At 38.7% G+C, this 17510-nt stretch overlaps 1 protein-coding gene across 1 annotated transcript; it reads right to left on the reverse strand.

Moving 5' to 3' along the window:
* Positions 1-11992: 11992 nt before the first annotated feature.
* LOC107768184 (EIN3-binding F-box protein 1-like) lies at positions 11993-15998 on the reverse strand. Its single transcript, XM_016587289.2, has 2 exons — positions 15610-15998; positions 11993-14693 (listed from the first exon to the last, which is right to left on the reverse strand). The coding sequence occupies exons 1-2, from the start codon at positions 15632-15634 to the stop codon at positions 12709-12711; spliced, it is 2010 nt and encodes a 669-aa protein (XP_016442775.2). The 5' UTR covers positions 15635-15998; the 3' UTR covers positions 11993-12708.
* Positions 15999-17510: the final 1512 nt, after the last annotated feature.

Genomic DNA, 17510 nt, shown 5'->3' on the forward strand with positions numbered 1-17510 from the left:
ACGAAAATGAAAGGATTAGATTCTAGTATGGTCGTACAACTCATGCATTCGGTATTGGATGTGGACAGTTATTATAAAGTCAATGCGACCAATTTGATCTGGAACTGGAGAAATTAAATCATTAACTACCTTGAGCACGACAAACTGCCCCAAGACCCGAAGGCATCCCAGGCACCCCACACCAAAATAGATCATTGTAGCTTCTGGGGAGGACAGTTATACAGAAAGTCGTTTCAAGGACCGTTGGCCCGATGCTTAGGCACCTCCGAAGCTAACTACGTCATGAGATAGGTTCATGAAGGAATCTGTGGAAATCATTCGGGTGCAGACTCGTTGGTGTTAAAATTATTTAGGGTAGGATATTACTAGCTCTGGATGGAACAAGATTTTAAGGCATTCATTTAGAAGTGCAACAAGTGCCAACGCCATGTACTATTTGTGTATCAACCGGCAGAGTTGCTGCACTCGGTATTATCCTCGTAGCCATTCATGAAATAGGGATGGACGCAGTCGGTCCACTATCACCGGCTCCTAGTAAGGTAAGGTTTCTTTTAATTTTAACTAATTATTTCTCTAAATGGTTTGAAGCATGACCTTATCAGAAAATCGACGAGCGCGAAGTGTTCGATTTCCTATAGGAGAACATAATTTGCCAGTTCGGGATACCAAAGGAGATTGCATGTGACAACGGGCCACAATTCATAAGCGCAAAGGTTACAAAATTTCTTGAAGTCTTGAAAATCAAAAGAATCACATCTTCACCATACCATCCAAGTGAAAACGGCAAAGCGGAATCGACAAATAAGGTGACTATTCAAAATTTCAGAAAGAGATTGGAAGCAGCCAAAAGAAACTAGCACGAAGAGATACCAGGAGTGTTATGGGCATACTGGATAATGACCAAGTCAAGTACGGGAGAGATAACTTTCTCTCTCGTATATGGAGCAGAAGCTCTAATTCCGGTGAAAGTGGGAGAACCTACCTTAAGGTGCTTCTGGGCAGACGAATAAACAAACAACGAAGCATTGCTAGTCAAACTAGAGTTGCTTGACGAACGCAAGGAATTAGCACACATATGGATGTTGGGCCATAAACAAAGAATGGAAAGATACTATAAAAGGGCCAATCTCTGCTACTTCAAAGTGAGAAACTTGATTTTTAAAAAGGTGACTCAGAACATCTGGGAGCTCAATGTAGGAAAGTTGGGTCCGACATGGGAAGGCCCCTACTGGGTTTCAGCTGTCACCGGGAAAGGACCGTATGAACTAGAATACCAAAACAGAGTCAAGTTGCCAAGAAAATAGAATGTAACTCACTGCAAAAGGTATTATTGCTAATGAGCACCGCCTATACTGAAAGTATGTGCTGCACTCTTTTTTCCTTCGTCCAATTTTTATCCCAATTGGATTTTTCTAGCAAGTTTTTTTATGAGGTAGCGATGGAAAACATATTGTGAAGGAAATGTCATCGGCAAAAATAATACATTTAAATGACAAGGAATAAAAGCGACAAGTCACTGGCGATGGTTAGATAGTCTTTGGCTCAATAGCAAAGTTCCTAACAAAAAAAAGATTGTTACCGAAACAAAGGCTATTCAACCATTCACGAGTGCTCCTCCCCTACAAGCCACTGGGGGTGGTTAGATAATATTTGGCTTGGTAACAAATTTCCTAATTTTAAATGAAGCTTGTTATCGGACCAAAGATTATCCAACCATTCACTAGTGGAATCCTTAAAGGAGCAAGACTTCCAGTGTTCCAATTCGCGTTCTTCGCATCTGAACACTGGGGGAGATGATATAAGAACACGGCAACTTGATTTCCACAGAAACCGGGGCTAGGAAATCTGAGAACAAAAATATCTCATTGGGACTAGGGACTGCACAACTGGCCCCGTAGAAACAAGTTGTGCAAATTTGCCACATGTAATGGCAATTTCTTTTCGAACAGCAAAACGAATGCTTATGTACTTTTGAAGATAGAAGGAATAAAATAAAGTCATTTATTTTTATCTTGTTTCTTGTTAAAATGATGAATCAATCTTATCATTTGAAAGTTAATCAAGTATTTCAAATGATAGTTCCATAATGAACAAGAGACTTCCTCTTCAAGTGCACTGTAAACATAAGAGGGCCCTCTCTTATGAGACCCTCATAGTAAAGGGTTGGTTCCGGGAAAGTTTGTGCTGGAACCCAAATGGTATCGGGGGAAAAATGCACCCAAAGCTCTGCAAAATTCGACACAAAAAGTAAAACTTTGTGCAATGCTTAAACAAAAATCACTTTTATTTATCAAACGTACCAAGCAGCACAAGTACAAAAATGCAAAAAGAAAACGGCAAAGGAAAAGAAAGCAAAAAACTAAGCTATATCGACCCCAAAACTTGAGAGAAGAGAAGCATTCGCACCCCTAGGGAAAGTAGACGGATCTACCGTAGGCTTGGGATCTTGGCCTTCACCATCATCATTTTCAAGTTCCTCCTTGGTTTTCGAGAACTTAGAACTAGAACCAGAAGAGTCAGTTGCATCAGGCTGAACCGAGAGGCGTCTTCGAGCGATTAACTCCATCTCTCGGGCCTTGGCGATTTCGGCATCAATATCAATGACGCCCATTATAGCCTCTTCTAAGGTTTTTCTCCTCATGCTATATATAGAATGTTTTTTTCAATAAAGTGGGAATCTGCTCGGCACTGAAGTTCTGATTTAAACTAATCAACTTCGGTCAAAAGGCCATCCCTCTTGGACCTCGTGGCCCTAAGGCTAAGATCAAGATCACAGATAGTGGTTATGTGAACCTTATTGTTTTCCATGATCCTTTTATACGTATCCTCCATTTGGGCACGCTTCAGCTCAATAGAAACAGCCTCTTCAGCTTTTGAGTTCAAGGCTGCCTCCAAGTTATTCAATCTTTCAGTAGAGGCAGTCTCGCGCTCGGTAGCAGCAAGCATAGAATTTTGGACCTCAGACCATTTAGCCTTGGCTTCTTGAAATAGTACATTTAACTGAGAAGCCTCTTGTCCAAAGACCATCACTTCCTGCTCAATCTGTTGCAAACTAGCCTCCAACTCACCAGCTTTAGCAGCTTGTGCTTCTAACACCGGCAGGCGAGCAACAACTTGGTCCCTCCGGATGTAAGCTTTTCTTTATCAAGGATAAACTTCTAAAGGCCCTCGGAAGCAAGAAAGTTGGCCTACAAAAACCTGATTTAGAAATCATGTCATAGTAAGTCAAGAGAAAACATATAGTAAAAAGAATGAGTACCATACCGTTGTTGCGTTGTGCATGACATTATTTATCATACACTCCCCCGAAAGAGAGTGTACTTTCTTCTTGTATTTCTTTGAAGCTATCGACTTTAGTTAATTAGTGAGTTCCACTGGCCAGGACAACAGATGACACTCGGTAGAAACCGAGAGGAAGACAATCCTCATCCTCTAAGGATCTGCAGAAGGGGGCGAATAGTTCCCCAAATTCCCATGGTCTGGGGTCTGGGGACTTGGGGGGAGGAAATATTCCTCTCAGGTGTCTGCGGCCGTTGTGGGTGATGTAGCAGTAGCCAGTGATAAAGGTAGCTATGACAAAGGCAGTGCTGGTTGTTGGTTGCTCACCAATCAAAGACGGAAGAGGCCCGGTACTCAGCATCATTATAGGGGGAGCAATAACTGGACTAAAAAGGAGAATTAGCATTCTCCACCAAGTCAAACTCTCCCAGAGCGCTTGGGCATCATCCCCGGTTGGGGTTCTAAGCTCTTTATATAGAGCATTCTGTTGAGCTCATGAAGGTCATTGTCTCTTTTGTAAGGAACCCCCTTCATCACTAACTTCCCCGTCATCATCAATCACCATAGTGATTATGGTTGGCTCGGGTGCGACTTTCTTCACCCTTGTATTCTTGCCCTCGGCCAAGGAAGATCGCTACCTTTTTAGTTGCGTGATCCCCGATCGGGGATTCCAAGAGGAAGCACCTGCATTGAAAACAAGCCTAGAGGCACCAGTTCGAGTAAAAACCTTCTTCAACAACCCTATAGCCTCTGCAGGATCAGCCAATACATCCCCCTCAAGAATGGTAACAGAGCCTTGCGGGAGACCTGAATTCAACAAAGGAAAAAGGGGGGTTAACCAAATTTTTTATACACAAAAACGAGATGAGGAAAAAATCAATTTCTCGAGTCAATTTACCATGATATTTGGGCCTCCACCCGTATTTAGGGGCTAGTTCTTTCCAGTGGTGGGTCTCAAGCGTGGTAATGTCCAGAATATTCTAAACCCGCTGGCCCAAGCCTTCAACCCTTGGTGGTGTCCACTGAGTTTCTAAAATAATTAAAAGAGAAGAATCAACAACGGCATGAAACAACCTTTTTCAGAGGTAAGACAGACTTTGAACTTATGCGTACGAGTCCAGGACTAGAGGAAAGAGGGAGTTTTGGTCAGGATAGTATCCCTGGTGGAAAAGCATAGTGGCCATGTTTGTTGAAATTTATTACTCCCCCCACGAAAAATCGTGGGGGAGTAGAGGTTCATCAAGTGAGCCAAGGTGAACTCCTCCGTTGTCTCCTAGCATAGTCGTCGTAGGCATGCCACTATTTGCCACATAGAAGGGATCACATGTTCTAAGCAAACCTGGAATTTGTGGCACAACTCCAAAATCACGGGGTCACCCCCTCCCCCCTCTCAAAGAAAATACACCCAAAGTAAATGGGTACGTATAAACATACATGAGGCCTTTCTTGGAGAAGGTTATTTGCTCCACCAGTTCGGGAGCAATGATGTTCAGATAGTGGCAATCACAATCCTCTTTCACAACTATAATGTTGGAAGGGTGGATGGAAGAAGGGTATATGCCAACAGCCCATATACGAGAACTTGTAGACAGAAAATTCTCTTTGAAGTCCTTGGCTGTGTTGAGTCTTCTAGGAATAATGGTGCTCACCGTATGGAGGTAAGCATCGAGGGTGTTTTCTTTGTTTTTGAGGGAACCTGAGTTCTTAGAAGAAGAAACCATGATCAACAAGAAGGTAATAAGAGTTCTTTGAAGAAGAAGATTGACGAAAAGTGAAAACAAGAAAGAGTTGAATGCAAAGAAGTTGAGGGAGTTTGTAGAACTGTGAAGTATAAAAGAAGAAGAATAAGGCGTATAAGTAAGGAAATAGGCGGCTAAAATCGTGGCCATGATTAACTCTACAACCGGAAAAAATATTGCTAAGTCGTGGACTAACACGTGTTCGAGGTATTAAATGTGGAGAGACGTGTGTCTAATCAAGTGTTAGAAACTTTTCAGAAGGGATCCAAGAATTTTCCGCCAAGAAAGGAATCTTCACCAACTTTCTGGTGGCATACAAAGGTATCACCGAAAAGCAGGGGGCTATCTATATAAGGTAAAATCGGTTCATATTAAATACTCGAATAATAGAATGACACATGGAATCAGAGACAAACAGAAGACGAAGCAAGTGGAAACCAAGGCCGAGGACAACAGCTTCGGTTGGCACCGGGTAGACCCCGAAGGGAACATTATCAACAAGGGCAAACAAATAATTTCCAGTATATGACATTCAATGGAGAATATTTCTCAATATTAAATATGCATCTGTTACGGAGAATTTTGACATTCATGGTCTAATGTTACATATTCATCAATGGCCCCCATTATTGTCATTTAAAGGGGGCTTGATCCTAGGACCTTGTTCCCTAGGTATAGCTATAAATAGTGACTTTAACAGCCATTAAAGGACACAAAAATTCTAACAAACTTAGGCTACACATTATCCGAAGCTCAATAATACTTTATTTTCTGTCTATCAATATTCTTATTGTTGCCTTCGGAAGCCTTGCTCTCGAAAACGAGTTGTCTGTTGTCTTATCTTGATTTTAACGGTAAGTCTTGCATTCTATTTTATTTATTTTTTATTTTGGATCAAATAGATTCAGTTGTCTATAACTATGCTATTGTCATGCCTCGACCTCGGGGAGAGCGACGGATGCTCAACCGAGATATCCTAGTCAAGCAAGCATGTACAATGACTTCTACCCAAACTCAGCCATGAATAAATAGAAGATATATTTCATTAATTGGACAATGAGAGGTCATGTGAACAACACTAGTTCATTACCATTAGTTACATCATTAATAAGTCTCAAAATACATACACTTTCATAGTTTGAAGTGGAACATGTGATACAAATGCAACATTACTAGTTTGACATTCCCACCGATACAACCCACATAATGTCTACGGAGCCTCTAACAGAAACAAAAGAGTACTACGATAGTGTCGGCAACAAGGCTCCAGCAATACCTCAAAACACTACACATAGAGGACAAGAGATACAAGACCACGAAATGAAGTGGGGGCTCACCAAGTCAGCTGAGGAGAGGGTGTATTGTTATCACTAAGAAATGTGTCTGCTATGGAACCACCTGCATCCATTAAAGATGCAGTGCCCCCGACAAAGGGAACGTTAGTACAAATAGAATAGTACTAGTATGTAAACTAAGCACCCTCCCAATAGAATAAATAACAGTAAAATGAGAAGGAAACATGGAATCAATGAGAGCCTCAAATAATATTAAAGGGTCAAGTTAGGAGAAAGATAAATTTCAAGCAAGTTTCAATATTTTTATGTTGGGAGATCTTTAGTACAGAAACACCACCACACTTTTAGAACAGAGTCTGATCTCTGCCCGATCAGCTAAGCCATCCCACTCCGAGACATCCAATCACAACACCACAAAGTGCGCGCCATGACGTCTGATCTCAACCTGATCGGCTAAGCCGTTTCACCACAATGCCGTGTGGGTCGGCATCACATCACATCCCGCTAGCAATCATTCCATATCATTTAAGGGAAAATATCTCAACACATCAATATCATCCCATATAAGGGGAAACAATCTCATCATATCAACATAGGGATTTTATCCCTCAATCACTCCTACACTGGTACGTATAGTTTCGGGTTTAGATTATTTCAACCTATCCTTCCTCGATGACTAAATGATACTCCCAAAATATTTATTATTTAAAGGATCTTCAACTCATTTCATAATCTTCCACATATCTTTCCATTTCATTGGCATTAGTGGCCACAATTGTAATATCATTCTCAACACGTTGGTCGTATTTTATATTTTATACTCACCCCTATAATTTTCAAGCATCATCATGGATTATTAACGATAAGGGAGTTTCAAATCAAGACATTAAATGTATATATGAGCAATAAGAGTCTTAATCACACTGAGTTTCTCTTCCACAATTAGGCATACTAACATGCAATTAAAACATAATTTTTGAATCACAACACTTTTAATACATTGGTCATACTAGATTACCTCCTCAGAGGGAATCATGATATGATGGGAACATTTGGAACATATTTTGAGTATATACGTCTTTCAATACAACACTTATTTAGAATGATCAAATTTATTAAGAAGGGCTCGGAGCATGAGAAATAAGAAATCAGACCAATCATAATCGCCACTTACGAGGACATAATGGAATTCGATTTTTACAAGAGGAGTTTAGAAAAACATACCTCGCTTGAGCCTTCCTTAAATTACTACAACATTCCGAAAATCTTAGAGACTTTAATCGAGTAGAGACATGACAAATTTGAACCACAATTAAGAAGATACTCGGGGGTTCAGCTCATTTGAGCATTTTATCAAACACTAGGTGGGCATTATGATTCCAAAGTTCTCCTATGGTGGATTCCTTCATTCCACAACCCAATGTTTACCCTTTTGAGCTCAATAACCTCCCAAAAAACCTTGATAGTACATGCATGCATAAATAACACTCTCACACCCAAGAATCACACAACTAGCAAGGTTTCCTTGTGAATTCTCCAAGATTTGACCAAAGATTGATGAACAAATAGCTTAGGAATTCCTCCTCTCACTCTAGAGCACCTTCCTCTCTCTAAAATAGCAGTTTGAACCTTCTAAAACAATCCCCAAAGTCTTATTATAAAAATGGGATCGTGTGAAATTTTTCAAAACTTAAAGTTTACGAAGCTGGGTCTGCAGTCGCAAACCATACCGCAAAACAATTATGCAGTCCGCAAAGGGGACCGCAGAAGTAGTCCCAAAAATTGGGTATGCCTGGACAGGTCTGCGACAGATCTGCGGTTCGCAGATCAGTTCTATGGTCGCACAATGGACCGTAGAACCTCCTTCCGGTGTTTTATCATGTTGGTTCTGCGAGGGATGTACGGCCCCCGAAATGATTATGCGGTCGCATAATTGATCGCAAAATGACCTCCAAAATTGGCCATTTTTCTGCTTCACTCCGCGACGGATATGCGGTCTGCGGAGTAGTTCTGTGGTTACATAATGGACAGCAGAAACGCCATGTTCTGCAATGATTTTTCTTCGACTCCCCAACGCAATGCTCAACTCAAAAGTTTGTATCGTGGCAAGCTTGAATTTCTACAATCATCAAACACATAAGCCTACCTCGGCATCACGAAACATCGGGTTCTAGGTGAAAGTTTACGGGACCTTACAACTATAAATTCAACTGTACAGTTTTACGGGTAAATATTTTTCCCTTCTATATTCATGTTCAATGTATAAGAAGCTTCGTTGCTGCTTTCTTCTTCTCTGTATTTATATCTCATGCATTTAGTTACAAAAATCATTGTAGGTTTTACTTAGGGCTTCTTCTTCTTCTTCTTAATTGCAAAATGAGTTTATTGATTTGTTATTGTTTTGACAATTTAATAATTTAGGTTTATTTTTAATGATATCTAAAAGCTATATTTTAAATTTGAGCTCAATTTGAGTAGATTTGGGTGTTGAATCGTGTATTGGATTATTGAAATTCGAAGAACATGTATCAAAACATAAGATCTGATTTTTGAAGTTGCATTGTAGAGATAAAACTACTTAAGATCCGAATTTTCTGAAGTTGCATTGGAAATATAGAAAAACTTAAGATCCCAAATTTTAAAGTTGCATTGAAAAGATAGAACTACTTAAGATCCTATTTTTCTGAAGTTGCATTAAAAGATAGAAGAACTTAAGATCCGATTTCTGAATTTGCATTAAAGAGATAGAAGTACTCAAGATCTGACTTTTCTGAAGTTGTAGTGGGAAGATAGAAGAACTCAAGACTCGATTTCTGAAGTTGCATTAGAGAGATAGAATAACTTAAGATCCAATTTTATGAAATTGCATTGAAGAGATACAACTACTAAAAATCTAATTTTTTTTGAAGTTGCATTCGAAAGATAGAAAAGCTTAAAATCCGATTTTCTGAAGTTTCATAGAAAAAATATAAGAGCTTCATATCCCAATGGGTAAATTTTTAAACAATGCGAATATAACTCCACTAGCTGCCCCAAAAGTGGGCATTTGTGACCTTCTCCCCTCTAAGAGAGCCCAATTCAATTTAAGATTCTCTTATGATGTTCTTTTTGATCTTTTTCTCTATTCTTTTCCCCTTCCTCCTTTTTTTAGTGGTTGAATGAAATCTTGTGAAGATGTCAAAATTCTTAACTTTTGAATACTTTTTTCTCGTCGAAGACGAACCAATATCTCGTCGAATCTCAAGATAATCTTTAAATATGTATAGGTACATATTTGGTTTTTGATTACAGAAATAAGTAGTGATTAATTAACCCCATTCAATCAGGAAAAAAAAAGATTAGAAAAATTGGAAACTCAAAACTGAATTTTATTACGGAAGCATTTATATCTCACCAATAATTGAGTACTTTCTCCAACTACTTGACTAACATTGAACTAGAAGCATATCACTGAATGTTTGGCAAAAAGATACTTGGGCCATGTCTTGTCTCTTTTCAATGTTTTCCTTTCTCCAATAAAGCAATTTCTTAAGAAGAAAATATATTATTTTTAAAAAAAAGAAGGAATATTTAAAGGAAGTACGAATTTTATCTTTCAAACCAAGGTTGCCTATTTTAAAAAGAAACACAGAAAGAAAACTGTTTCACGCCAGATGATAATAATAGTGCTATAGAAAACAGATCAGAAAGTAATATTAGTAACTTATTGTAGTAGCACACCCGTTTTACTCCAAGAAACCTTTTTATTAAAACTTGTTTATATAGATGTTGCTTAGCAGCTTAGGCAACATTTGACTAGTCTCTAAAGTCGCATTTCGTCTCAAAAACTTGTTTTGGAAAAAAAATAATTCATTGACAAAACCGAATAACTCTTTTTTCTTGGTGTTTAACTAAAAAAAAAACCGATATTATTATGGTTGAAACTGTTTTGAAAATTTTTAAGCAACGCCGTCTTAACCGGTGGCGAAGCCAGGAAATTCAATAAGGGCGTTCAATTTTGAACACTCTTTGTCACCGGGCTATGCAAGGGTATTTAAAACCTATTTTTTGATCAATAATAACAAGTAATATTGTACCTTATACATAGTATAATTTTTCGACGAAGGGTGTTCAGTTGACCCCCTTTGGGCCAACCTAGCTTCGCCCCTGACCTTAACAAACAACAACAACAACAACAAATCCAGTTCAATCCTGCGTGGTGGGATGTGGGGAGGGTAGTGTGTACGCGGACCTTACTCCTACTTTAAGAAGATAAAAAAGTTTTTCTGATAGATCCTCGACTCAAGAAAGAATGAAAAGGAGTCATAGCAACAAACAGGAACATAGCAATCCAACAAGAAATCGAAGCAAAAGAAATAACAAATAATCTTATAACACAAAAGAATAGAAAATATGAAACTAACATTAATACTACTGGTAAGGATATGAAACACACTCGATTACCTAACATTTCATCCTAATTATCGACCTCCACAACGCCACCTTAAATGTTTCCTTGCTAATATTTGCTTATTTTGCCTTTAAACTCAACGGTCAAAATAAGTGTGCATGTGCCATCATTTAAATGTGTTTTTAAGTCCTCAATTTCCAGAAATAGTTAGGCAAGACACTTGATTGATGAAGCTTCTTTCTTACCAAGGAGGAAAAATACAAAGTAATAAAGAGATATAGGGCTGCTTTCCATTATCCAATTTGAGTATTCATACAGTGACTCCTTAATATATCCTAAAGACTGAAGAAAAGGACAAATACATAAGGAAACCCTCAATTGACCCTAACACATATCTAGGAGGCAAAGGTCAATTCAATCATCTCTATGTGCATATTCATTGGACTCTATGGCCAAAGATACAGTGACGTAGAGCCAAAAAAACAATTTCTTTTGCCAAATGAAGACGGTGGTTAACTGCGTACGCGTACATCCACCCAACGTATAATGGCCTTTATTTCCTTGTTTCGTCGTGGCACACACCCCGGCAAGCAGCACCACGTCTTCTGCGTACATATTATTTTTTCCATTGGGTATAATCTTTACTCTCTATAAAATTGAAAGAGGTTGTTGTAAAATTACATTGGGTATAATCTTTATTCTCTATAAAATTGAAAGAGGTTGTGACAAGTGTGAATTGAACTAGTGACCTTACAAAGATTTTCAATCCTCTTGACCACTAAGCTATGTTTTTCGACTGTATTAAGGGAATGAACATCCTTCCGCCCTTAAGTCCGCCCATACCCACAAGCACCACATCTTATGTCGTACGTATTATCTTCTCCGGATCCTACTTGTGAAAATACACTACCCAATTGTGTATTACTTCTCACTAAACTTGGATGGAAAAAAATATCAATCTCTGCATAGATTTGAATATGGTCTATCACATCATAGTGCTCTTAGATGCTAGAGCCAAGAAACCAATTTGTATCACACAAGGACGTCTCTTTTTACTTTTCCTTTTTCTCTTTCGACAAATAAAACAAGGCATATTTTCTTCAATCCTAAAGAGCCCATGGTGAAGGAAAGGACACAAGTATATAAGAGAGATTCTACTGAGCCAAAGCAAATCAAGGAGGCAAGTTCAATTGTATCATCTCAATGTGCTTTTTCATTGGATTCAAGGCCAAAGAAACTTAGTTAAACAGAAGCAAGAAGCCAATTTCTAGAGATCAAACACAGCAATATACAACCTAACTTTTTTTTCTTTTTTTTATTTTTTTTATTTAATAAAAGGCATAAATACAAACTACTCCATAAGTAACAACAGAGGTTGCATGGGAAGTTCATGACAAGAGGGGCCTGCAAAACTAGGACTTGGCTAAAATTAAAAAAACAACCCCAGAGGGTTGTCATGGCAGAAAAGAAACTGCTGCCATGGCCAAAGCCCACGAGAGCGAGGCATTAAACCTAGAACTGCCCAAACAACCAGAACAACAAGAGACAATCTCAACCCAACCATCACGTGCTGAACACGAAGGTTCAACAACGTATAAGACTCGGTAAAACTACAAGTGCACACACATAAAAGACTAAGACAACATGGAAAAGCTTCACCCTTGCAAGATTTGATGATCAATGAAAGGATAGAAGCTAAAAACTAGTGGCAACAAGAAGTAGGACCAGACTTGAATCTCTTAATCCAAAAACTCAGCATTCTGTAATCTCGGAGAAGAATGGCTGGAAGAACCAGAAACAGCTTCAGTGTGGAAGCTGCAAAAAAGAGGACCAGCCATATCTCTGGAAAAAGTGAGCTGAGATACTGGACCATTAGAAGACCCAAGTTAAAGGACCAAAAAAACTTCATGCTAACGCTACCAACGGAAACTTTACTGGACTAGTTAAACTTCTTAGCTACGGCATCTTCAATGGCAACAAACTTGTAAGCTGCACGGATCTCTGCTTAAGCAAGGATATCACACCTCCAGAGTTGTTCTAAGAGCAGATCAACAGCACTGCTACTGATTCCATTGCAGTGCTGAATGTTCAAGCCCATAAGTGTCTGACCCAACTTCTGCAGGAAGGGTAAGCTTTTGTTCGACAGCATAGAGCAACCGGACAGTGAGAGGATCTGCAAGTTGAGCTGCACAGCACCGGCCAATGATGCTATGCCTGAATCAGTGATTCCGCACTTTGAAAGATCAAGTTCACTGAGCAACCAGCAGTTGTTGGAAATTGCTACCAAGGTTGCATCAGTAACGTATTTACAACCATCAACATTCAGAAACTCGAGACTTCCCCCATGCAACTCAGTTATGGCTGAAACTGATTTGTCTGTAACATTAACACATCCACTCAGATTCACCTTGACCAAACCAGCTTCACAGCTTTGCACAAGAGGGAAAAGACCCTCATCAGTTATTCCAACAAGGCCACTCAGCTCCAGATGAGTCAGCTTGGGGCACAGCCTACCCGCTACAGCCAGGGTAGCATTACCAACTCCAGGAAAGTTGCGAATAGACAAAGACTGCAGTGAGTTGCAAGGAAGCACAGAAGGGAATCGACAGGCCAACTCCTTAACACCAAAGCAGTTCACCAGGGAAAGAGCCTTCAACTTCTTACCACAGCTCAAAAGTACACCAAAAAGCCCAGCCTGGGTGATCCTGTGGCATTCCTCTAATTGGAGGTTCTCAAGAGAGGCTGAACCTTTGGCAAAAGCAACCAATCCATTATCTGACAGGAAAGCACATTTTCGGAGGCAAAACAGCTTCAGGTTTGGACAACCTTTACCAAGAGCTTCAAGCCCCAAATCAGTAACTCCACTGCAAGCAGTTATTGCGAGGGACCTCAGTTTCTGCAAACCTTGGCCGTTGCCCATGACCCAGAAGCCTCTTTCGTTTATGCTTTGAAGACCAATAAGAGCTATGTCAGTCACTGCAATGCCATAATGTCCAATAACAGCAAGGGAGACGTCACTGATGTTCAATGCGTGAAGTTTCACCTTGGTCAAAACATGACCAGCTGATGAAAAGAGACTTGCAATTCCTTGATCCCCGATGAGTGGGCAGTTTTTGAGAGAGACAAACTTCAACTTGGGGCAAAAACGACCGACAGCTTGAAGACTTTCATTCCCAATGTTTGCACAAGATTCTATCGTTAGAGACGTCAGATTAGGACAACTCTTTGCAATAGCCACCAAAGACGCATCAGTAATTGCAGGGCATTGACAAAGATCAAGCTTCTCTAACAGATGACACCCCTGAGCAATCTCGGATAAACCTTCATCACTAACAGAAGATACATTCCACAGAGAAAGAGCCCTGAGAGAAGGGCAACCTCGAGCAATAGCCTTGAGGCCAGTATCAGTCACACCACGGCTTGGGTTGCTTCCTCGAATAGAAAGCTTCCCTAACCCTCCATGGGTTGCAGTTCCAACAGCAATAGCAGCAAGTCTGACATCTGTTGCTTTCTTTCCATCAAGGCACCTCGAAAGATGACCCTCTCCTTCAATATCTTGAGTTTCAATGTCAGCAACTTCTACACCATTAGGGTCCACAACCTCACCCTTCTTAATAGAGTCCACGGGCTTAACAGGGGCGCTTTGGATAGATCTTTCCTCAGTCTCTGAGGATGGACTGGGCTTTGAGACAACTGTTTCATACCCACGGATGCTGCTTAAAAGCATAAGCCAGCGCTTGGAAACACAAGCACAGGCACTCCTCTCTTTGCCATCGGAAACACGTCTGAGTACCTCAAAAAGGCATTCATCAGGTAGGACATCGATGGAAGGCAACTTCTTCTGCTTTTCAGTGAAAATGATAGGGGCAGTGACGCGAGACCTCTTGCAAGGAGGAAAATAGACATCCACATGATGCCCAAGGGAAAGAAATAGGCTGGATTCCTTGGGACTTGGGTATAGAGCCCCACCAGGGCAAAAAGCATCATCTCCTGAAATCCAGAAGATAGTAAAGAACATCAGCCAAAGATCAGAATAGAGATTAAACAAATCTTGAGAAAGGTGAAACCCACTTCACACTCTGTCTGTTCAGATTCAGATCAAGAACATCTATCACAGAATCACATTATACTTTCCTCTGCCATACTACTCATTTTTTTAAGAGGTATGTAAGGATAAATCCATATGGTATCAGTTTCCTAATCACTTGACTTTTCTCTTAAAGCCAAATCACTAATGACTAGTTTGTGAACTTGAATACTTATAGCACATAAATTTTATACAAAATATAAACACAAAATTATTGTTCCTACTATACTCCATAGACTTTTGCATGAGTAAGAAAAAAGGAGATTAAAATATATCTCTAATAGCTACACCAAGTGGCAATCACACTTAAGCTAAACATAGAAAAATCTCAACAGCACAACTAATTCACATATAGAGACAGGGATTCATAAGCTCTAATTTACGCTCAACCTTTGTTTACCGACAGATCTTGTTATCCCCAAGTCATATAGCACAAAATAACAAGCTATCTTTCCACGATAGGTTTTGCTTAAGGATTCAAAAGTAAAAACAGATCTAAAGTAAAATGAAAAAGAAATCAAGAAATGATGTAAACCTTTTCATTACCTACTTTAACAATCACAAAAAAATGATGAACTAAGCAATTATAAACAAGCAGCAAAATTGAATAACTTAGAATTAAAATCAACTGGTTTTATAAAGGGAAAAATCTTAAATAATCAAGATATGAACTTTAAGGAAAGGACGAACCTAAATATAGAAACTCCAGTAGAAGTTACACAAATTAACATCAACACATGATCTTTAAGAGAAAAACAATACTAATTAACATAAAGATTGAATTTTTAAGCAAAACCCAGAAAAGGATCAAGAACATACCACTAAAATTGAAGACTTTAGACATGAGTACTGCTGAAAAACACAAGGGAGGTAGAATCTGCACAGCCCAAGCCCAAAAAACCCTCTTTTGAGAGCAAAAATTGACAGACCAACAAATAGAAATACGATCAATAGAGCTTGAACAACTGATTGCATCAGAAAATTGGCTAACAAGAAGTCATATGGAAACCCTATTGAATAGGGCAAAAAGAGAGAGAATAGAAAAGTGGGTGGATGAGGTACAAAAGTATGAGTCTGAATTGAACTTTGTGTGTGTGGTGTTGTTTATGTATATCTATCTTTTCTTGTGTAAGGTGGGGCTAAAGTTTTTATTTTTATTTTTTTGTATTATTAGGAAAGAGAAAAGAAAAGGTATCCCGTTCAGATGCATTGAACCAAATCTACAATATGATCTTGACATGCTATGTTCAATGTTCCTTCAATTTTAATATTGAAAATAATATTCATTTTGTTTAACCCAAAGGCAAGGAATACCTCAAATCAATAAAATTTGGTAACCATCAAATACTTTTGTAGGGTTAGTTAAGTTAACTATGAGATTAGGTTAGTTGTGGTTAGTTTGGTAAGAAAAGGAAGGCTATGCCCCAACTGGTATTTTTCCTCATATTGTCAAGTTGCTATATTTGTAGATAGAAACACATAAAAAGGAAGAAAATATTTTTCTCCTTTTTTTTTTAACGTGGAAAGTTAACCTTCAATGTAAGAGTGAAGAAGTGAACTTCATATTAAATTACCCATCATACATGATCTTAACATAACTTGCTTGTTATTACTAAGACTGAGTCTTAACATAACTCACTTACTATGGAATTAGAACAGGATTATTTGTAAAAGATAAATTAATTAGATCATCAAGATTGAGTCACATAATTGTGACCAAACACGAACTCACTTCATTGAATAATTATTATGTAAACATATAAATTTTATGACTTTTTCAACACAATTGGAAGACAAAATAATTGTGCTAGGGTGAAAACTATTTCTTTTATTATATCAATTATTGTTTAGCATTTAATATGTTACGTCCACGATGGAGGAGATGATGAAGTCAGGTAAAAGATTGACATGCAGCTTATTGGACAAGGGCTCATGTGACAATTACACATTGAACAAATCTTACATTGAAAAGATAAGGAAGGCTAAAATCTTGAGATAAATGGTAAGCACATTTTTAGGCTTAATGTGGCATAACGCAAGGAACAATCCATGAGGTATGCTCCCGGCAAAATAGATAATATGTGCCTTGAGCTTTAGGATGTAACGGATAGGGATATTATACTATAGCTAACTCGCTTAATATGATGTTGGGTCGACAAACCTCACCGAAGACACTATAATTCCTAAGAAAGTATGTATGCGCGCGCTCAAGACAAAGTATTAGTCAAGGTTAGTAGGTTTTCGAAAAAAGAGCACATATAACATTTTAGGTGATTCTTACTGGGGAAAAAGTTAAGCCGTGAGCTATGAATGACAAAGAAGTCCACATGGGTACATATGCTTTTAATCTTTAATCCAAATACCAAATTTGTAAGGAGTAAATAGACAATGAGTGTAATGAGTTATTGCCATTCTTGGTTGTGAAATGATAAAAGCTTGTTATAGCATAGGATTGGTTAAAATTTAGATTTAAAGTAAATTTTACTTTATTCCCTTAACCTTGTAGTGAAGAAATATAATATTCCTTTTATCTTTTGGATGGGAAAAGAAACCTTATTATTTACCCGTAAAACAATGCAGTTGAATTTATACGTGGTTTATAGACAAGCGAATCGACTTGATCCCAAAATGATAAACAAATTAAATAAAAATGCAAGACTTAGTATTGAAATCGAGATAACACAGTGAATAGCCTGATTCCGTGAGCAGGGCTTCCGAAG

Source organism: Nicotiana tabacum, chromosome 1 (genome assembly GCF_000715075.1).
Source record: "Nicotiana tabacum cultivar K326 chromosome 1, ASM71507v2, whole genome shotgun sequence".
NCBI classification, from domain to species: domain Eukaryota; kingdom Viridiplantae; phylum Streptophyta; class Magnoliopsida; order Solanales; family Solanaceae; genus Nicotiana; species Nicotiana tabacum.

What these genes read in the sequence shown, in the direction of transcription:
- LOC107768184 (XM_016587289.2), bottom strand. Translation starts at nt 15,634, where the DNA reads ATGTCTAAAGTCTTCAATTTTAGTG. An exon ending in TAAAGTCTTCAATTTTAGTG is followed by an intron (nt 14,694 to 15,609) that starts GTATGTTCTTGA and finishes TCTGGATTTCAG; the next exon opens with GAGATGATGCTTTTTGCCCT.